Below are 22,852 nucleotides of genomic sequence, written 5' to 3' on the forward strand. Positions count from 1 at the left end.
TGGACTCAAATCCCGACTCAACCCCTCGCATGATCAAGTCTCAATTTTACTTCTCAGTGTCTACCTCATGGTTCATGTGAGACTGAATGAAAGGAAGCCTATAAAGTTTTTAGCAGCATGTTAGCTGTTGTTATTATTGTCATAAAAGCAATATACTTGACACAATAACATTGATCCCCATTTTACATACAAAGAAACCAACTCCCCCAATATAAACAGGTCATCTAAAGGATGTATAACTAGTAAATAATCTTATACATATCCCAGCGCCTGGCACACATTGTATCCACTCCTGAATAGCTTTGTTTTCAAGCAATGTCAGATACAATCCCCACAGGTCGACCTCACAACTGTTCCATCACCTCTTGCATTCATAGCTTTTCCTCCATCCGTCCTCTATTCAAAGAATGTGGTCTCTGATATCATTTCGCTTCCAAGAAACCAAATGTGCTGAGATTTCAAGACACAGTTTCAAAAACAGGTCCAGCTCATCCGCAAGAATATACTTTCCACTTTCTTCATTTCGATAAGCTATAACTCCTCCCACCCACTGATCATACACCTGATAAGGAACTGAAACTACAATATATAGAGAACACTTACAACTTAAAATAGACACATAACCCAAATACAAAATGGGCAAAGGATCTGAACTGACATTTCTCCAATGATGTACAAATGGCGAATAAGCACATGAAAAGCTCAACATTAATCATTATGAAAACGTAAACTAGTGGGACGTTCTGGGAGAATAGCATTGAAACATGTATATTATCATATGTGAAACAGAACACCATTCCAGGTTCGATGCATGAGACAAATGCTCAGGGCTGGGGCAATGGGATGGCCCAGAGGGATGGGATGGGGAAGGAGGTGGGAGGGGGGTCCAGGAAGGGGAACACATGTAAACCCATGGCTGATTCGTGTCAATGTATGGCAAAAACTACTACAATATTGTAAAGTAATTAGCCCCCAACTAAAATAAATAAATTTGAAAAAAAAAAAAAGAAAACGTAAACTAAACGTTTATGCATATACACACAATGCACATTCACATATATATATATATATATGAGTGTAGGCCAATCATGCTGCTGCTGCTAAGTCGCTTCAGTCGTGTCCGAGTCTGTGCGACCCCATAGACGGCAGCCCACCAGGCTCCCCTGTCCCTGGGATTCTTCAGGCAAGAACACTGGAGTGGGTTGCCATTTCCTTCTCCAATGCATGAAAGTGAAAAGTGAAAGTAAAGTCGCTCAGTCGTGTCTGACTCTTCGCGACCCCATGGACTGCAGCCTACTAGGCTCCTCTGTCCATGGGATTTTCCAGGCAAGAGTACTGGAGTGGGGTGCCATTGCCTTCTCCGAGGCCAATCATATTTCATATTAATTTCTTTCAAGTCTCCTAGTGGGGTATTAAAAAATATTTCTTTTTAAAGGGATGTTGAGTCTGATAGGGTTGCAATCCGGTGATCTAGCAGATATGATCAACACATGGCCTGTTAGATAAGAGTCAGGGTTTTTTTCCTCTGCTCTGTTCCACAAAGGCTTCAGCCTCAAGGACTCCATGGGAAAAGCAACAGTAAAATTATAAAGTAACTTATTCCTCACTTTTGCTACCAACTTGTTCTTTATTTAGGGAATGTGCTGTTTCTGGAGATATATAATTATACATGTGGAGCTCATGCATCTGTCATTATGTTATACAATGACATATTTTACAATGTCTACAGTGCCAGATAAGTGAATCTTGCATCTATAAATGTCTAAATGGTAATTTAAACTTTTTTTGTTGTTGAAGATACTCCTGAACAAAGATACAGCTTCATCTGGCTGACCTTTTGCAGCTCAAGGCCACTGTAATGACCACGCAATAAAACATCCTAACATGCACCAGGGTCAGCTACTGCTGGCCTCTCAACTAAATGATCCCAGACAGATGAGGTTTTTGGAGTTCCTGGCTCTGCTTTTTATGGAACTTATTTCTTTTTATAGGCTATTAATTAATTTATTGCTGCTCTTAGCACTGGTGGCCTCAAGCAGTGCCTCCCACCTCTAAGATGCTGCATTCATACAAACATTTGTTTTAACACCCACATTACCAGTGACAGTACATTTTTCATCTCTTGGAACCTAGTGCCATGGCCAAAGCCTTTCTAACCCCAACTTTTAAAAGTTTACTAGCTTAAGAAAAAAACGAAAGGTTATTACAAGCTTATGGGGGTACCTTGAGGGCAAAAGTGAACCAAGGAGGCAGAACCAGGAAGTAGAAACTCAGCAGAAACCAAAGAGGCCATTTTCTTAGTATCCTCACCTCTGCTCCCTTTGCCTGCCCGTTTCTTTTGGTTCTGCAAACTCCCTTTCTCGGCTTCCGACTCTACAAACCCTGAGGTTACATCAACTCACTTACAGAGAACAAAGAGCTGCCTCTCTCCCAGTGCCAATCTAGAGGAGAGAAACCAGACTGGCCCTTTTGAGTTAAGTTCCGGTGGTCCAGTTGATAAGGTCGTGTAGTATAAAAATGGCTGCTGGGGCCACCTTGGTGAGGAAGGGCAGTTTTTAGAGGACGAATGTTGTGATAAACTGGCTTAATGTGCAACAAAGGAATCGGATAATCCAGACTGCTGGAACTTAAGATTCTAAAATAAGAATTAGCTCCATATGAGGGCCTGAGGTGTTCCCCTACTAGGAAAGAACATGAGGTTTGGCCCCATTATGTGGTAAGTACTTTTTTTTTTTTTTTTTAGGTCTTTGATTGTCTACTTCCTGTGTCTTTCTTTTTTTTAACTTGACATACTTCACATACCATAAAGGGCTTCCCTGGTGGCTCAGCAGTAAAGAATCCACCTGCTGATGCAGGAGGCGCAGGTTCGATCCCTAGGTCTGGGAGATCCCCTGGAGTAGGAAATGGGAACCCACTTTAATATTCTTGTCTGTCTCCCATGGACAGAGGAGCCTGGCTGGCTACAGTCCATGGGGCCTGCAGAGTTGACACAACTGAGCACACACACACACATACCATAAAAGCCACCTTTTTAAAAATGTGTAATTCAGTGACTTTTAACAGATTCACAAGGGTTCTGCAACTATCCCCATTATCTATTTTTCAGACCATTTTTATGATCCCAAATGGGAACTTCTAACTCAGCAGCAGTCACTCCTGATTATTTTGTTTCCCTAGTTCTAGGCAACTACAGATCAACTTTCTGTTATGGATTTGCCTATTCTGGACATTTCATAAAAACAGAACCATACAATTTGTGGCCTTTTGTACTTGGCTTCTTTCACTTAGCATGGTTTACAAGGTTCAGGCATATGGTAGTATGTATCAGTGTTTCATTTCTTTTTATGGCTGAAGATTTCATTATATAGATGGACCACATTTTATTTATCCATTCATCAGTTGATGGACATTTAGGTTAATTCCCCTTTTTGGAGCTTACAAATAATGCTACTATGAACATTTATGCATGAGTTTTTACGTGAACATATCTTTTTCATTTTCTTCAGCATATACCTAGAAGTAGAAATGCTAGGTCATATGGTAATTGTTCAACGTATTGAGAAATTGCCAAACTGTTTTTCTAAAGCAGTTCCACCATTTTACTTTCCCACCAGCAGGATATGAATATCCTAATTTTCTCCAGCCTCATCTTTTTGTCAATTGTTTTGGCTACAGCCATGCTAGTGGGATGAAGTGGCACCTCACTGTAATTTTAATTTGTACTTCCATAGTGACCAATGATACTGAACATCTTTTCATATCCTTACTGCCATTTGTGTATCATCTTTGTAGAAATGGCTGCTCAAACCTTTTGCCCACTTTTTGTTGTCATTTTACAGCTGAGTTATGAGTTAAAGAACTCTTATTTAAGATTCTAGACCCTTATCAGATACATGGTTTTCCCTATTATGTGGGTTGTTTTTTTTCAGTAGTGTCCTTTGATGCACAAAAGTTTTAAATTTTGATGAAGTCAATTTATCTACTTTTTTCTTATTGTCATTTGTACTGCAGGTGTCATAAAAAGCCACTGTCTAATCCAAGGTCACAAAGATTTACACCTATGTTTTCATATGACTCATAGTTTTAACTTTTATATTTAGGTCTTTGATCCATTTTGAGTTAATTCTCATAGATGGTAAGAGGTAGGGGTCCAAATTCATCATTTGTATGTAGATATCCAGTTGTTCCAGCACCAACTATTGGAAAAGACTATTCTTTCCTTATTGAGTTATCTTTACTAAAATCTTTTCAAGAAAAATTCCCAACGTTGCTCAATGACTGACTACACTCAGGCACACAATACGGAACTCAATGTGATTAAGACATATGCGAAAAGTCCCAACTGTCATCTGCAGTCACTTTCACTTTATACACTAAGATTACTCTGGCTAGCACATTGGATATTCAGTATTTTAATTGTGGTGATGGTTTCATGGGTGTGTACATATGTCAAACTTGCAGTTTATTGTATGTCAATTATGCCTTAAGAAAGCCGTTTTTTAAAAGAGATGAACTAAGGGCAAGTGTGTAAATGAAACAATTTTCTTTTCCTAATTATTTTTAGGATCAGCTTCTCTGGTTGGACCTAGGGGTACACTATCAACTTTTTTGTTTCTACATTTCTCTTAACTGAGTATTGTTTCAGAACACAATCAGACATTTAAATTTCAGATCTGTAAGGCGGGGACCATCATTACTATGAGATAAGTATTAATGAGAGCTGGAAATGTGTTTTGATTTTTAAGGAAAAGTATTTTTAAGTCTCTTTCCAATGAGAACTGAGTGACTCAGTTTTTCTTTTCTGTATAAAATTTAAGCCCCACCTCCACCCCAATGGCACAAAGTTCCAGTTCAGCAGAGACTTCATCTGTCTGTTCCCTTCCTAGGCCTAGAACACTGTCCAACATACAACAGGCACTCAGTAAATATCTGTCAAAGAATGAATAAAATCCCATTTAAACTGTTACCACCTTTTCCTGGGGCCATTTTGGACTGAGGGAGATGGCAGCTCTATTCCTCCCTCTAACATGACAAGTCCATCTCCAGAGGCACATACTGTCTTCCTTAAATTTTATTATTCACCTTCTTATATTTGGAAAAACAAGGCGATGTGGCTTAGGAATCTCACTTCTAGGAAAAGAACTAAAATGGTGTGTCAAAGATTATGCACAGGATCCACAAACTAGAAGCAATCAGATGAGAGCCGTTAGGGAAATTATCCCTAACTGAGGAAACAATCCATCGATTTATAACGACAAGTCTGCGGTAACATGGAAAATGAAGTGTGACTCAGGAACTGGAAAGCACTATCACTGACTATGCTTACAAATTAAAAATGTATATACAACTATCTGCTAGAATATATACTCCGTAAGGGCAGATGTTTGGGTTTGCTCTGTTCACTAGACAGTGCCTGGTATATGGAAGGTGTTTATTAACACTTGTTGAATGAATCAATGAAACTAAATATAAAACATACTTATGAAAACATACCTGAAGGGAATGAACACACGTGGAAAATTATGTTCAAGTGGTGCAACTGTGGGTGTTCCCTCCACTTTCCCTCTGTTTTCCAATTCTCCCTAAAGTTGTGATAAAACTTTCTCAGTTCAAAGGATGGTCACAGAAACCCCTCATCAGGCTCAGGCTGCTTCCTCTCTGTCCTGCAACTAAGGAAGCATCCGGATTGGAGTAGGGATGTGCCTTCCTTCAGTGTGGGGAGGGGTATTTTACAGCGTTTGCGGCTCTAGCAAGAGCTACTGCTGCTAAGTCGCTTCAGTCGTGTCCGACTCTGTGCGACCCCATAGACGGCAGCTCACCAGGCTCCTCCGTCCCTGGGATTCTCCAGGCAAGAATACTGGAGTGGGTTGCCATTTCCTTCTCCACCAGCCAAGAGCTCCTGGGGTACCAACTATTTAGGCTTTTCCCCCTGGTGGCTCAGATGGTAAAGAATCCGCCTGCAATGCAGAAGACTGGGGTTCGCTCTCCGGGTCCCTGGGTGGGGAAGATACCCTAGAGAAGGGAATGACTACCCACTCCAGGATTCCATAAACAGAGAAGCCTGGCGGGCTACCGTCCATGGGGTCGCATAGAGTCCTACACGACTGAGCAACTAACTTTCCCCCTGCAGTAGAGAAGGTGGCCGCTGCCCCCCCCCCCCCCATTGGAGCCTGCATGAGTTTGGACTTCCAGTCGGACTATTCTTTCTCCTAAGCTGCCCGCATCCTTAGCCTCCCTCCCTTCCGCCCGCAGTCACTTCTAGACATCCCACGGGGGTCGCGCGTTGCCCGACTAAGGTGGCGGCGGGGGGGCGCGGGCAGGGTATCTTGTTCGCAAGGGGGCGATCACTCTCTCTTTGAGGGCTCTATCTCCCCTGAGCTTCACTGGTCCTCCCTGGACCTCCTCTTGGAGTCATTCGTCTCCGTAGAGCTTATCCTCCTTGAAGGCGGTCGCTCCTCCATTATTCCCTCGCCCCTCCCCTCAAGGATCATTCGTTCCCAAGGAGGAGGTCACCTCAGCCCCCGGGCTCATTCTCCTTGAGAAGGTCGCTCGTCCTCCAACCCCCCTGAGGCGGCAGGGCACTCGTACCCGAGGGGGAGGTCACGCCTTCCTCCCGGCCCCGTCCCCTCAGGGCCAGCGCCGCCTCCTTCCGGGCCCTCCCCACCCCGCGAACGGCGGTTCCGGGCAGGGCTCCCGGGCAGGGACGCGGCGGCTGGGCCGGCCACCGGGCCTAGAGCGCAGAGCCGGGCGGCGCGGCGGCGGCGGTGGCGCCATGGCGGGCTGCTGCGCGGTGCTGAGGGCCTTCCTGTTCGAGTACGACACGCCGCGCATCGTGCTCATCCGCAGCCGTAAAGTGGGGCTCATGAACCGCACCGTGCAGCTGCTCATCCTGGCCTACGTCATCGGGTGAGCGCGGCCGCGGGCGTCCACCCCGCGGGGGTCCTGGGGGTCAGGGCGTGGCCCGAAGGCCGGGAACTCCGCCTTCTGGGTCCCGGCCACGCACCTGCTCATCCTGGCCTAGGTCCTCGGCTGAGCCCCGCGAGCGCCCTCCAGGTGGGGTCTTGGGGACAGCGACCCGAAGCCTGTGACATATGCCCACACCCCCAGTTCTTCGTCCACTCCACTCCACCCTCAGCCTCGAGGGGGACCGGCTCTGTCTGGGGTCTGGGTCCGGAGGCTGCTTTGATGTTGTGTCTTGGCAAAGCCTAGCTAGACCTTCATCCTCGCCGTTCCTGCTTCTTGCCCTTCTGACTTGCTCCCCGATGGCCTTTGACGGGGGCTGGGAGGGCTTCACCCTAAACCTCTGACTCTTTGCTCTTCACTTCCCATTCTGATGGTCTGCTGACAGAAACCAAGCTTTGGGATTTCCACGTGGTTCCTTTGGGGTCTGTGGCTTCCTGTCCTTTCCTTTGAGCATCATATGGTAACCCAAGATAACAGGTCACACTTTGAAAAATCACTTAAGGTTCAGTTCCTTCGTTTTGTGGGGTTGTTGGAGTCTTTGGTATAGGCACCAGCCCTAACCTCATCATTCGCCATGCTGCCCTCTTTGCTTACCTGTCCAGCCACCATAAGTCCTTACTGATTGCTTAACTTTAATTGATGTACCCATTACACTATAATAAAACTCGAGCCAGGAGGTGGAAATTTATTTACCAACTGGACCTGTTTTCATGGTCCACCTGGAGTGTCTACAGGTGCTGAGCTGACAGATGTTATCTGCTGTGTCATTTTTTGTTTTGTTTTGTTAAAAGGCCTAATACAGTGTTCCCCAAACTGCACATAGACCCATTTGGGGATCTTTAAAATATACTGATTGCTGGCTCTCAGACCCAGACCCTGTGATTGAAGTGCTGTGGAGTATGACCACCTCCCCAGCTGATTCTGATGTGCAGTAAAGTTTAGGAACCAGTGTCTTAGTGTTTCCCAAACCTATCTGATCATGAGAGACTCATCTGAGGAATTGTTTAAAGGTAACAGGAACCCGCCCCCCTCCACTGGGGTGGGACTTGGAATCTGTTAACACTGCCTGAAAGAAACCACGTGATCTGGCAGGTTTGGCTCCTACCATCCATCCACACAGCAGCAGTAGGTACTGACAGTGTTCAGTAAAATTGCTTTCCAGGTATGGAGTCTATATCACAACCACCTGGCCATCCCCCAGGTTTGGACTCATTAAGTCACATTAAGTATCGTCACAACCAACTCCTTGCCCCTCCAGTGATTGGGATGCACCCTTAAATGTTGAAACCCATTACTAATGGGTTGGGCTTCCCTCGTGGCTCAGTCGGTAAAGAATCTGCCTGCAATGCAGGAGACCTGGGTCGGTCGGGAAGATCCCCTGGAGAAGGAAATGGCAATCCACTCCAGTATTCTTGCCTGGAAAATCCCACGGACAGAGGAGCCTGGCAGGCTACAGTCCATGGGGTCCCAAGAGTCGGGCACGACTTAGTGACTAAACCACCACCACTAATGTGTTGACTAAACTCACAGTACTAGGTTGGACCTTTGAAATCAGGAATTGTCATGCAGCTTTTTCCTTTTGGCTTTTGCTGCTCGTAGGAGGTTCAGTTTACACCTACTGTGGGGTATCTTAAAGTTCTAGACTACATACAGTACATTGGCACTTGTACTGTATGGTAGCCAGAAGTTCCATGAGGCTGTTGAGCATTTGAAGTATTCCTGCTCTGAATCAAAATGTACTGTCACTGTAAAATGCACACCAGATTTCAAGGACATAGTACGAAAAAAAATATCATATTAACACATCTTATATTGACAACGTTAAGATATATTGGACATATTGAGTTACATAAAATATATCACTAAAATTAATTTTACCTGTTTCTTTTTAACATTGCTACTAGAAATGTTTAAATTACATATATGACTCGTGTTGTATTTCTGTTGGGCAATGCAGCTTTTTGTTTTAAATCAGTTTATTTTGGGCTGCACTGGGTCTTCACTGCTGCACATGGGCTTTGTCTAGTTGCAGCAAGTGGGGGGCTGCTCTGTGCTGCCGAGCTCAGGCTTCTCGTTGTGGTGGCTTCTCTTGTTGCGGAGCATGGGCTCTAGAGCACTGGCTCAGTAGTTGTGTTACACGGGCTTAGTTGCCCTGAGGCATGTGGAATCTACCCTGACCAGGGATTGAACCCATGTCCCTTGTGTTAACAGGTGGATTCTTAACCACTGGGCCACCAAGGAAGTTCCTGGGCAGTGTATCTTCATAGGGTTCCTCTGGAGGGTCGTCTGCCTCCATTATGAGGATTTTTTTAAGCAGTAAATGCTTTGCTTTTATACGTCTTGCTGTGATCAAATCTGACTCAGGATCTGAATTTAGGGGATTTGGGGAAAAAAGAAAAACACCATTTCTTAACTTCCTGATTCAGTTCCTCTTGGTGAAATTGTGATCTCTTTTCCAAATGTGATCAAAGGTAATTCTTCCTTCAAAAAGAGACTGAACACTTCTCAGTTATCTAATTGTGTTATCAGTCACAGGATGAGGTAATATTTATTTACATAGTGACTGCTGTGAAACCATCTGTTTCTGACTTAGCAACTCACTGTCCAGTAGGCTCTCCATATCTGCAATTTAAGAGACCTGTTTTATTTTATAGGTGGGTGTTTGTGTGGGAAAAGGGTTACCAGGAAACAGACTCTGTGGTCAGCTCAGTTACTGCCAAAGCCAAGGGCGTCACCATGACCAACACCTCTAAACTTGGATTCCGGATCTGGGATGTAGCTGATTACGTGATTCCAGCTCAGGTAAGCCTCCCACTGTGATTCTGTCTTTTAAAGCTCAGGCCTCTAGTTCACTGCTTTCCCTTCGACTTTGCCCACCTGACTGGTGATCGGCGTGCCCAGAATGCTATATCACCAGTGCCCACACTGATTGTTCTAGTCCAAGAAAGCAGTGTAGACAGGCCTCTTTTGGGCTTAGGTTCTAATAGGCAGTATTCAGTTAACTGTGTCTTCAGCCCTAAAACATGGCTGGCTTAAACAGAGGAAGATTTCCATATGGACATCTTGGTCTGCCTCAGGCCCTGAAAGGTGAAAAAGCGTATGTTTTAAATCCTGGGGAAAGTGCAGGTGGAACTGTCACCTTTCCACATTTTATGATTTGACTTTATTGTTGTAAACCTGCAGGGTAAATCTTTTCGGTCATTAGAGTTGTTGTTGAGTCGCTGAGTCATGTCTGACTCCTGCGACCCCGTGGACTGTAGGCCGCCAGGCTCCTCTGTCCATGGGATTTCCCAGGCAAGAATACTAGAGTGGGTTGCCGTTTCCTTTTCCAAGGGATCTTCCCTACCCAGGGATTGAACCCACATCTCTTGCATTGCAGGCAGATTCTTTACTACTGAGCCACCTGGGAAGCCCCAGCCATTAGAGACCCAAAGCCAAACAAGAAGGAAACAGACCTACCCACATGGGATTCCATCAGGAGCAAAGGGAAGAAGCTGATGCAGCATCATAGTCTTCCGGCTGTTAATCCACAAGCTCCAAGTTAAATATTGACTCTTTTTAACCATGATATGACTGTGATCCATAGACAGTCCCCACATATCTTTCCAGGTGGCCCCCATGCTCAGGTGACTGGGCTGACCAGGTGCAGATAAGCTGCCAACTCTTGGCTCAGAGCAAGGACTTTAGAAACTCTTTCTTTCTTCAAGTGTGTTCATTTTCCTTCTGCCTTCTCAAGGAAAGGGTCTAGCGGGATGCCCAGAGAGAAGTCAGAGCTAGTGGAACCATAAAGGTCAAATGGAACAGAGGATTTATAGTTTGCTGGAGGAAGCTGGTCCTGTAGGCATGCGCATGTCCCAACAAAGAGACCTCTGCTTCCTGCGAAGCCACGGCCTCATTGTGGCAAGTTCTAGGAATGTCACGCTCAGCCTGTTTACTGGACACGCAGAAGGGTATGGCGCCCTGCTTGTGACCCTCAGTGGAGGGGAACACACAGCAACTTTGCCTTCCATCTTGGATCAGGGCTGAGAGCCATGTGAGTTCTGCAGGGCTCTCCTTATGAGCTCTCACGATACCTTTCTGCTCCTCCAAAGAGGGAACACAAATATCTGTTTGCACTGCATCTACTCATCTCACCTCCAGACTGAAATTTCTCTAAACTTAAAGGAGATAAGAAATAGGAAACACAAAGTAAATCTCACTGACTTATTCAGGTCTGACTCAGGAGCCATGTGGGAGCAGCCTTCTGTAAACACCGAGCGAACAGTGTGTCTATGTATGGAACACGGGAGCCTGACAGGGCACCTGACCCGGGCCTCCTGCCCCATCGTCATGCCTCCCCCTCCGGCCATTTCCTCCGCTCCTAACATGCTTTGCTCCAGGCCTGTCCTTGAAAGATGCCAACTGTTCTCAGAGCTTCCATCACCTTGTCAGACCTTGGGGGGTGGAGACATCTGGAAACTCTTTGGTCCCTGAGTTTCCCTGATGGCTCCCCGCACTGACTGCTCTTCCTGAAAGTGTGAGCTGCTCAGAGCATTTCACTGTAGAGTACCAGTGGCCATTGTGGAAGGTCCAACTAGAATTTGCAGGACCTTTGTCTTTTATTCCATATGCTAGGAGGTCACTGTTAGCAGTTCTCCAATCTCATCCCCAAGCGAACTGTTGGCCAGAAACTTCAGATCAACCACTGGGCACTTTCATACTTGGGAGGAGAAAACAGAACCTTCTGTAAGGGAAAAGTGTCAGTGGCTAACCCTGATTGGGTCTTCTGTATAAATGTTTGATATATTTACTTTAGTTCCTGTTAGGAAAGAGAACCAGCCAAACCTGACACCTTTGAGCTCTCGTGTTTCTGGGCCTCTGAGGTAATCCAGTTGGCAGAGGATATTCTAGGCACTCCTTGGCTGTTTCCCCTCAACAATTCAAGCTTTATTATGGAACCATTTCAGGGTGTAGACATGTTTTGTTTTTTAATGGAGGTGAAATTCATGTATCGCATTATTAACCAGTTCAGAATGACAAATTCATTGGCATTTAGCACATTCACAGGGATGTGCAACATCACCTCAGTCTAGCTCCAGAACATTTTTATCAGTCTGAAAGGAAACCTTACACTCATTAAGCTATTGCCTCCTCATCCACCTTCCCCCTATCACCCCCTCATAACCACTAATCTACTTGCTGTCTCTGGATTTGCCTGTTATGTACATTTCATATCAATGAGATCACACACTACGTGGCCTTTTGTATCTGACTTCTTGGACTCAGCGTCATATTTTGAGTTTCGTCCACCTTGTAGCCATGTCAGTGCTTCGCTCCTTTGTATGGCTGAGTCATATTCCATTACAGGTGTGGACTGCAGTTTGTTTATTCATTCACCCATTAGACAATTTATTTATCCATTCACCCCTTCATAGATGCAGAGTTATTTCCACCTTTGGCCTATTGTGAATGCTGCTGCTGTGAACACATGTTCAGGTGTTTGAGTCCCTGTTTCCAGTCGGTTATAAACTCTCATAGGCGAGAATGGGAGACCCTAAGATCAGTGTTAACTATTTCTGGTGTGGCACGTGGGAGAAGTGAAAGGTACTGTCCTAATAAAGGGATGTCCGACCCTCCTTGTGGCTCACTCTGGCTCCCCTGAAGGTCACACGCAGTGCTGTCTCCCCTTTACCCGCTCTGCAGGAGGAAAACTCCGTCTTCATCATGACCAACATGATCATCACCATGAACCAGACGCAAGGCCTCTGTCCTGAGGTAGGGAGCTTCTTGGGGAAGAGCCTCAGGTCTCATACCCCCCTCTCCATGCTTGTCCCACAGTAGGTGGGGCCAGGCTGTGTGAAATCTGTTTTCACTGGTTCTTCCTCCCCCAGATCCCAGATAAGACCACTGTGTGTGAAACCGATGCCAACTGCACTGCCGGCTCTACAGGCACCCACAGCAGCGGTATGAACCTGTGACCATGACCCCACAGGAGACACTTAGGCTGGGGAGGGAAGCCCCCAACCAGACTGCCTCCCCGGGCTGGGGGGGGTGGGGCCCTCTCAGAAGGAGATCTCTGCGATGGAGGAATCCCCCGCACCCCCCAGTGCCTTCACATGAGCCTGGGACCCAGATAGGGGTCCCTGGACCCTCTCGAAATTCATCTCTGTCCTTTGCACCCCAGAAACCATCCCAGATCTTGCCCTGTCCTGTGGCTCAGCATCACCCCAGCCCTGCGATCAGCAAAGCAGAGATGTGGCTAGGTCTCAGGTAGATCTTTTCCTCCAATTCGAATCTCTGGACAGTGTAAATTCCAGGAGCGGAATGGCTCGAGACTGACTGCATAGGATGCATGGCAGAGCTTCCACTCTGCCTCACAAAGTAGAAAGTAGAAGACTCCCACAGACCTGGGTGCCCCTCTCCCCTGTAGGAGTCGCGACAGGGAGGTGCGTGCCTTTCAATGGGACCTTGAAGACATGCGAGGTGGCAGCCTGGTGCCCGGTGGAGGACGACACAGAAGTGCCAAAGTGAGTCCTACTCAAGGAATGCAAGTATCCTCAAGGCTGAGTCTTGGGCCTGAGGGAGGCAGCAGGGAATTAGGCTTTGTACTCTTGCTGTCAGCCTGTACTGGCAGGCTTCCCTGGGCTGACGGTTCTCAACCATCAGTGGCAGATGGGCCATGGTGTTTATCACCCGTGATAAGAGTGCAGATGACTTATTTCTACATTAGGAATCTGTCAGTTGCAAGTAACTGACAGGAAACAGGAAACAGTTCTCAGGGCCTTAAGCGGGTATGTGCACATACACACACATGTATGCTCACACACATGCATTCACAGTGGGGGCAGTTTATTGTTCAACTAACCACAGAGATCCCAGCATGGCTAGATGTGGGCCTCAGGGGACAGCATCTGAGTCTCCACCTCTTGCCTCTGCTTTCTTCCATGTTGGCTTCATTCCCAGGACCCATGACGTATCCCAGGTCTCCCTGCCCAGCTGTCCATAGAGATTCTGTGCATGCTCAGTCATGTGTGACTCTTTGCAACCCTATGGACTGTAGCCTGTCAGACTCCTCTGTCCATGAGGATTCTCTAGGCAACAGTACTGGAGTGGGTTGCCGTGCCTTCGTCCTGGGATCTTCCCAAGCCAGGGATCAAAGCTGTGTCTCTTGAGTCTACTGCATTGGCAGGCGGATTCTTTACCACTATGCCACCTGGGAAACCCATAGAGATTCTAGACCTGTCCATCTTTTACATCTTCAGCCACATCTGTCAACCCATCCAGCCCATTCCTGTGGCTGGGGGGATGGATTTTGCTTATGACTTGGGCCTGGGTCATAGGCCTTCCTGGCTAGAGGTGAAGTCAGATCCACCCAGATGACACAGGCCAAGTGGCTTCTAAAGGAAGTGTGGAGTTCTGTTACTAGAAAAAAAAGGGGAACAGATGCTGGGCAGGAAGATTATTAATGTCCATGGATGTGTGTTTGATAAACTAGAGCAGGTTCAAAGTTGGCTCGAGTAACATTGAGTAACACAGCCTAACTGTGATCGTCTGTGCTGTGAGTGGGTGGAGCTAGAGGTCAGGCTCTTGGAATCTGGAATTGCTAGCAGTCTGGAGGCCTTCCTTCCTCAGAACTCAGACTGAGGCCTAGATAAGCCCAGGGGAGCAGGTAACCAGGTGAACCTCATCCTGGGTGTGTCGCAACACAAGACAGTGTTGAGGTCTGCAGGTTGCTGAGGGCAGCAGCTCTGGCTAGGGAAGGGAATACCACAAGACAAGGAATCTTAGCATTCTGGAGCTGGAAAGGACATTATGGAGCTGGTGGCCACGTGTGGCTACTGAGCACTTGAAATGCAGCCTGGGGGACTTACCTGGTGAGTCAGTGGTTAAGACTCCGTGCTATCAATGCAGGGGGCATGGGTTCCATCCACGGCCAGGAAATTAACATGCTGCATGCCTAGGAAAGAAAGAAAGGAAGGAAGAAATGCAGCTGGGTCCAAAATGAGCTCTCAGGGTAAAATACACTCCAGGTTCTGCAGACTTAAATTATTTAAGAAAAGGATATGTAATATCTCATTAGGGCTTCCCTGATAGCTCAGCAGTAAAGAATCCACCTGCAATGCAGGAGATGTTAGTTACATCCTTGGGTCAGGAAGATCCCCTAGAGAAGGAAATGGCAACCCATTCCAGTATTCTTGCCTGGGAAATCCAGTGGACAGAGGAGCCTGGTGGGGTACAGTCCCTGGGGTCACAAGAGTCAGACACAACTTAGCGACTAAATCACAGTATCTCATTAATAATACTCTTTGTTTTTTACATGTTGGAATATTTAGACATATTGAGTTATTATAGAAAAGTTCATTTCACTTGTTACTTTTTAATGTGACTATCAGGAAACTTAAATTACAACACAGTTTGTATCTTGATCCCTGGGTTGGGAAGATCCCCTAGGGAAAGGAATGGCACCCCACTCCAGTATTCTTGCCTGGAGAATTCCATGGACAGAGGAGTCCATGAGGTTGCATAGAGTCAGACACGACTGAGTGACTAACATTTTGTGTCTCACAGTATATTTTCGCTGCACAGCGCTGTTATAGATCGCATCAGTGTAGGATGGTTTTTAAGTGTTTACTGATAACGTGAAGTAACAGTCACACGGAGAGAAAGGCATTCCCGTCTTCCCTCTTATTCAGCCCTGAGCCGATGTCAAGGAGGAGGTGCTGGTCTGGAGTCTGTATCCCTCACCGATTTCCATTTCTCACCAAGAACAAGCCCCAGGCTCAGCACACAACAAAAATGGGAACCACAGTTTGTAATGACATTGTTCTGACCGAGTTATATTTATTTGAACGATGACCTCTGACTTGTGGCAAATAATACTTTTTTATAGTCATGATGGAAAGCTTTATTTTGAAATGAATGTCAAAAAAAAAAAAAAGGTGAGTTGAGGGACTTCTCTAGTGGTCCAGTGGTTAAGACTCTGCACTTAACGCTGCAAGGGGCACAGGTTCAATCCCTGGTTGAGGAACAAAGATCCTGCATGCCAGGTGGTGCAGCCAAAAGAAAAAAAATTTGACCTGGGTCAGGGGGCCTCCTCCACCGAGGGGTCAGTTCACAGTGCCACATCCCCCTGTAGAAATGCTCCAAGGCAGTGTACCTGCCCCCCATCCCAGGACAGATTCTGCTCCTACTGTCAGCAGGAGCTGATGTGGCACTTCCGAGAAGAGGTGGTGCAGCAGCAGACACGTGCCACGTGCCGTTTCCAGCCTCTAGGTGAATTCACCTTTGCTTTCACTTGTTAAACGAGATCTGTTGCCAGCACCTGAGGTAAGCCCTGAAACCCAGCACCTGCGGACAAGGGATTGCTAGGGAGGCCAGGAGGCCCTGCCCCTCCCACCCTAGTCGTTAGCTATTGCTCAGGTTCTTAAATTCCCATGGCCTCAAGGAAAAGGCCCTGCCCTTCTGTGCTTGGAAGAAACCAGAAACCTTGGTTTACTGTCTCCTCTCTTGACCTAGTGTTTATGCAGAGGAGAATAGCAAAAAAAAAAAAACCATGAGAAACGTTTTACTTTTTTCTTGGCAAAGTGATATATTATAAGACACACGTGTGTCTGCTGCTTAAAAATACTACCTAGGTATATTAGGAGTGTACATATGTTTGTACTTTTATTAACAATATGTTATAATTTTTTTTCAGGCCTGCTTTTTTAAAGGCTGCAGAAAACTTCACTCTTTTGGTTAAGAACAACATCTGGTATCCCAAATTTAACTTCAGCAAGTAAGTGGCGACCAGCCGTGTGAGTTCACCAATGTCTTGGAGAAACTTCCGGCTCTTCTTTGAGGTTTTCCTCACTCCTATTTTCTGCTTCCTCCTGACTTTAGGAGGAATATCCTTCCCAACATCACCACCGCCTACCTCAAAACGTGCATTTATGATGCAAAAACAGATCCCTTCTGCCCCATATTCCGACTTGGCAAAATCGTGGAGAGCGCAGGGCACAGCTTCCAGGACATAGCCATTGAGGTGGGTGCAGATCCTAGCTTTTCTTTTTTAAAAAAATTATGTATTTATTTATTTGGCTGTACCAGGTCTCAGTTGTGGCTTCCCTGGTGGCTCAGCTGGTAAAGAATCCGCCTGCAATGTGGGAGACCCGGGTTTGAGCCCTGAGTGGGGAAGATCCCCTGGAGGAGGGTATAGCAACCCACTCCAGTATTCTTGCCTGGAGAATTTCATGGACAGAGGAGCCTGGCGGGCTGCAGTCCATGGGGTCGCAAAGAGTCGGACACGACTGAAGCGGCTTAGCATGCACATACGGTCTTAGTTGCAGTGCATGGGATCTACACTGTGGCATGCGGGGTCCTTAGCTGCCTCATGCAGAGTGTTTAGTTGCGGCATGTGGGATCTAGTTCTCTGATCAGGGATTGATTCACCAGGCCCCCGGCTTTGGGAGTGCGGAGTCTTAGCCACTGAACCACCAGGGAAGTCCCAGTCCTGGCTGTTCTAGCACAACCTTTGACACATCACCTTCTAGAACGGGCTCTGCTCACACCCCACAGGGAGGCATCATGGGCATCCAGATCAAGTGGGACTGCAACCTGGACAGGGCTGCCTCCCTCTGCCTGCCCAGGTATTCCTTCCGCCGCCTGGACACCCGGGACGTGGACCACAACGTATCCCCAGGCTACAATTTCAGGTGGGTGCGAGCTTGGGCCCCATGCCTCATGTGTTGGAGGTGGTGGCAACTGGATCACTCCCCAGTGGGGGCCTCCACGCCCACCCAAGACCAAGGGCAGGAGGAGAGGCATGCGCCAGGGAGGGTGGTCCAAGCAGGGCCTCGCCCCTGTGGCATTCCAACCCGTGAGAGCCCTCCCTGCCTTTTCTTGCCTCCAGGAGAATCTGCCTGCTTTAGCTTTCCCAGACAGGCCTCTGCCAGGACCGTGCCACTAATTCTGAGGAGTGGCTGAGTCTGTGGTCCTCCAGTCCAAAGGCCTCTGTGGCCTGACTCATGAATTGGCTTCTTAGGTGATCTGGCCCCTAGAATCTCTGAGGAGCAGGGGCTACAGGTTTTAGTCTCAGGAAAGGCCTTTGCTGGTACATCCGTGTGGAAAGTGCTGTGCATTTGTTCCCCAGGACTGCCCTAACAAATGATCACAAACTGAGTGGCTCCAAATGGCAGGACTCTATCTTCTCACAGTTCTGGAGAACAGAAGCCCCAAATCAGTGTATCTGCAGGCCAGGCTCCTGTATATACAGGCCAGTGTATCTCCTGGCCTCTTCCTGCTTCTGATGGCTCCTGACAACCCTTGGTGGTCCCTGGCTTACAGATGCATCGCTCCAGTCTCTGCCTCTGTGTCCCATGGCCTCCTCATTTCTGTGTCTGTGTCCCTATGTGTTCTTCATCTCTCTTTTATAAGGACACCAGTCATATCGGATGTGGGGTCCACCCCAATCCAGCATGACCTCATCTTAACTGTGATTACATCTGCAAAGACCCTATTTCTAAGTAAGGTCGCACTCACAGGTTCTGGGTAGATATGAACTTGGGGGACAGTATTCAAACCAGTGCAGCTGGTAATCTGAGGCGAGGGCTGAGGGACCAGTCACTTTCTGGCTGACAATTGTCACTTCCTTGACCCAGTGACATCTGCACCACGTACATTTTCATGCGGTCTTTGTTGCGTTTCCACACCAAAACCAAGCACCAGGAAGGACCACCTGAGCAGGCTGTGCTGTTGTGTGCTAAGTCGCTTCAGTCACGTCTGACTCTTTGTGACCCTATGGACTCTATAGCCTGCCGGGCTCCTCTGTCTGTGGAATTCTCCAAGCAAGAATGAAGAATGGTGCTCTTGTGCTGCACTTATTGCCCTCTAGTGGTGATGAAGTGAAGTGAAAGTCGCTCAGTCCTGTCCAACTCTGCGACCCATGGACTAGAAAGTCCATGGACTTCTCCAGGCCAGAATACTGGAGTGGGTAGCCTTTCCCTTCTCCAGAGGATCTTCTCAACCCAGTGATAGAACCCAGGTCTCCCGATGGCAGGCAGATTCTTTACCAGCTGAGCCACAAGGGAAGCCCAAGAGTAATGGAGTGGGTAGCCTATCCCTTCTCCAGCAGATCTTCCTGACCCAGGAATCTAACCGGGGTCTCCTGCATTACAGGTGGATTCTTTACCAACTGAGCTATCAGAGAAGCCTAGTGGTGATGTGTGGAATCAAATGCATGCAGGATCTGCTGTCCTTTTGAACCATCTGGTTCACTGATTAGAAGGGAAGATACTTACATTTTTTTCCTAGTAAGGGAGTCTGATTTGCACTGTTCTATCTCTGTAGTTACACAGTTCTTGTAGAAACCACTGTGGAAAAACCTCCAGCTTGGGCTGGAACCCCAGAGAGAAGTCCTCACAAGGATACCCGTCAGCATTAGTGCCACCTGAGTTCCCCAGGCCTGGACCACTGGGGGCCAGACAGATCTCAGGCCACAGCTTAGGCCCCTGGTGGATCCCCTGTGTAACACGGGCAGCAAATGGTAAAAGTTTCAGTGGTTCTCCCCACAACTTCCCCTCTCTTGTTCTTTTTAAATGGCTTTATTGAGATATAGTTCATATTCTACACAGTTCACCCATTTAAAGTAGAATTCAGACGGGTTTTTTTTTTAGCATATTCATATTCAGAGTTGTGCAATTATTGTGATTACTGCAATTTTAGAATATTTTCATCCCCTCAGAAGGAAACCCCAGCCTCTTAAGCTCTCACCTCTCTATCCCTCCATCTACATCAACCCCTGGCAACCAGTAATCTACCTAATTTACTGATTCTTGAATTTCATTGGAATGGACTCATATAGTATGTGGCTTTCTGTGACTGGCTTCTTTCACTTAGCATCATTTTTTTTTCCAGGTTCATCCATGTTGTAGCATTTATCAGTACCTCCCTTTTATGGCTAAATAATATTCCATTGTGTGGACATACCACATTTTGTTTATCTACTCTTCCTACTGATGGGTCAAAGGTTCTTTAATTAAAAAAAAAAGATCCAATGCTGATGCTCAGTCTCCCCCCACCCACAAAGCAGTCTTCGTGATTGCTGCTGGCCGGCCACCTTTTATTAGTGGCCAAGGTCTCCTTACTCAGAGAGGTAGGGGGCTCAGCAGTGTCAGGAAGGACTTTCAGAGGAGGAAGTTCTGGTTTTAAGTCGTAGCAGGTGACAGTGATGACGGAGGTGGGGAGCTCTTTGTGTGCCCTTCTGCCTGCATTCCAGGCATTCTGCACTGTGGGCCAGGCACCCTCCTCGTCAACAGGCCAGCCCTTCTCCCACATGGCTCACAGTAGCCAGGAAAGGCCCTGAGGTGCTAGAGTGTGGTCTATACAGCAGGCAGGCATGAGTGAATCCTTAGCCAGTGCCAACTCTGACAGGGCCTCAGCAGTTCATTCTGACATCCCTTGCCAGGATCCAGATGCTCTCTCAAGCCACCTGTGCCTTTGCTCTGTAACCTGGCCTTCTCTCCACAGGTTTGCCAAGTACTACAGCAACCCGAACGGCGCTGAGCGCCGCACACTCATCAAAGCCTATGGCATCCGCTTTGACATCATCGTGTTTGGAAAGGTAGCCTGGCCACTGGCTCCCCTTGTTCAGAGCCCACTAGTCTTGTTCTGGGTTGGCCAGCGGGCAGGGGGCCCACTCTCTACCCCCATCACAACTTTTTCTTTTCCTCCTATCACTCACAGGCTGGGAAATTTGACATCATCCCCACCATGATCAACATTGGCTCCGGCTTGGCGCTCTTAGGCGTGGTGAGTGGCTCATTTAGACTTTGCAGTTACTCATCCCCACCCCCCACCCTGCCCCAGGGTTGCAGCGCTCCCAGCAGCGGCTAGCACAGCACGTTGAGACCCTCCACTGACACCCTGGTTCTTCCCCTCGACCCCAGACTTATTTCTGGACTTCGCCCTCCAGGCTTGTTTCCCTTTCCCCATCCTGCTGCCTCTACCTGCCATTCTCTAAGACCATGCCCCATGGGGCCTAATCGCTTCCCCCGAGAGATGGGGGAGCCTTTCCTTTCCTTGGAGGATCCCAGGCGTCATGGGAAGGGGCACGTACAGAAGAGCAGAGACCACAGCAACTTGGCTCATTCTTTCTCGCCCTGTGCTACATTCAGGCGACAGTGCTGTGTGACGTCATAGTCCTCTACTGCATGAAGAAGAGGTATTACTATCGCGAGAAGAAATATAAATACGTGGAAGATTACGAGCAGGTAGGCCGCCTCCTGAACTCCCAGCAGGCAGGAAGGCCCAAGCGCCTGACCTCACCTGCCTCTTGTACCAGTGGTGAGAACCCAGTACATTTAGGTGTATTGTCCACCCAGGCAGTCACACACCACTCTCATCATCCACTCCATTTCTGCACCATCTGTACTAACATTTGCTTCATACTTTTCTTCACATGGACTCACCCTTTAAAATCTAGCCTCATTTTAAACAGTGACGTCTCAGGCTAGTTAGGGCTTCCCTGGTAGCTCAGCTGGTAAAGAATCCACCTGCAGTGCAGGAAACGTGGGTTCGATCCCTGGGTTGGGAAGATCCCCTGGAGGAGGGCATGGCAACCCACTCCAATATTCTTGCCTGGAGAATCCCCATGGACAGAGGAGCCTGGTGGGCTACAGTTTATGGGGTTGCAAAGAGTCGACTGAGCGACTAAGCACAGGTTAGTTATGAGAATATATCATGATGAAATCTGTGTCCACACTCTACTTAAATTTGTACCTCTAGGATCTACCTGAGTACTTTCAGTTGTGAAGGGTCATCCAGATGTCCTCGGGGAAAGTGCCCAACCCTCCTTTGCCCCAGATGGTCCAGGCTTACCTGTAGGCAGCAACTGGTGGGTGCACACGTAACCATAAGTGCATCAACTGACGACAGGCATGTTGTTCTTTGCAGGGTCTTGGCAATCAGATGGACCAATGATGCCCACCCCTCACCTGGGCTCTCCACGGCCCTCATCAGAGCATAGCGAAGAAGGAGAAAAGGCTTCCATATCACCTCAGAGAAAGTTCCAGAATCTGAGTCAAGTCTCCACAAGTACTGCAGGGTTGCCCAGCTGCTCCCATGTTCTCTGTGTAGGGTTTGTGTAGTAAACCACTCTGCACAGTGGCGGCTGGGTCACCTCTGCTGCTCCTTCAATTGAGCATCACTGGGGTGAGCTCTGGCCCAAGGCCAGTGACGTGGCTATGGCTGCAGGGCCGGGGGCCTTCTCCAGGGCCAGCTTTCCTCAGAATCTTCCATCTCCAGCCCCCTGGGAGACCAGGCCGGTCCTCCAAGGCCCGGCAGCTCCATTCAAGCACTTTATGAGGAAAACAGGACACCTGGGTGTGGTCGTAGCTCTTTAGCACTCTGGGCCGCTGTTCCTCTTCCCCCAACCAGCCTTCAACCCCACACTCGTGAGGCGGAGCCAGTGTTTTTTCCTTTGTGAAGAGCTACATTGAGATGACTGAGGACCAAACATTAAAACAAATGACTTTCTTAATCTCTGTGTGGTTTCACAGCATGGGCTAGAACTTTCCTTCCTTCCCTTATATTTCAGCCAGTAAATCCACCTGTTCCCAGCTCCCTGTGTTCAGAAAGGTTCCTGAAACAAGTCTACTGCTGGAGCTTAGTTGTGTTTTTTTTTTTCCCTACCCTAACCTTCTCTTAAAAGCCTAAGAAGTCTGGTTCTTCATTAGCTTATGTTCCTATGGAGTTTACAAGATTTTTTTTTTCCTGTGGTGTCTTACCTGTGCTTACATTTTACATAAAAGTGTGGGTGTATACTACAGGGAACACAGTTTTAGGGGACACGAAGTTGGCTTATCTTCCCTCCCCATTTGCCTTCCAGAAGCCTCGAACCAAAAGCAGCACCAGCTCCATCTACCTTGCCACC

The 22,852-nt window shown here is 47.6% G+C and overlaps 2 protein-coding genes across 8 annotated transcripts in view; one reads left to right on the forward strand and one right to left on the reverse strand.

Moving 5' to 3' along the window:
- IFT81 (intraflagellar transport 81) overlaps positions 1–6,787 on the reverse strand; it is a 253,133-nt gene extending 246,346 nt beyond the window's left edge. For all 4 annotated transcript variants that reach the window (XM_081540016.1, XM_081540019.1, XM_081540027.1 and 1 more), the window contains exons 1-2: positions 6,589–6,787; positions 5,494–5,582 (exon numbers count right to left, since the gene is read on the reverse strand). The gene's annotated coding sequence lies outside the window, so the exon portion shown is untranslated. The remainder of the gene's footprint in view (positions 1–5,493; positions 5,583–6,588) is intronic.
- Positions 6,677–22,459, forward strand: P2RX4 (purinergic receptor P2X 4). Of its 4 annotated transcripts, XM_081540055.1 has the most exons (14): positions 6,677–6,906; positions 8,134–8,174; positions 9,199–9,205; positions 9,618–9,765; positions 12,646–12,717; positions 12,834–12,906; positions 13,373–13,469; positions 16,640–16,720; positions 16,825–16,966; positions 17,500–17,636; positions 20,449–20,542; positions 20,665–20,730; positions 21,096–21,191; positions 21,874–22,459. In XM_081540055.1, the coding sequence occupies exons 1-14, from the start codon at positions 6,773–6,775 to the stop codon at positions 21,898–21,900; spliced, it is 1,215 nt and encodes a 404-aa protein (XP_081396181.1). In that variant the 5' UTR covers positions 6,677–6,772; the 3' UTR covers positions 21,901–22,459. The 4 variants fall into 4 exon arrangements, with proteins under 4 accessions (XP_081396181.1, XP_081396183.1, XP_081396180.1 ...); XM_081540057.1 differs by lacking the exons at positions 8,134–8,174; positions 9,199–9,205 and having other exon boundaries at positions 6,677–7,053; XM_081540054.1 differs by lacking the exons at positions 8,134–8,174; positions 9,199–9,205.
- The last annotated feature ends 393 nt before the right edge of the window (positions 22,460–22,852 follow it).

This window comes from Giraffa tippelskirchi, chromosome 11, assembly GCF_054371585.1.
Source record: "Giraffa tippelskirchi isolate mGirTip1 chromosome 11, T2T-mGirTip1v1.2.pri, whole genome shotgun sequence".
NCBI lineage: Eukaryota > Metazoa > Chordata > Mammalia > Artiodactyla > Giraffidae > Giraffa > Giraffa tippelskirchi.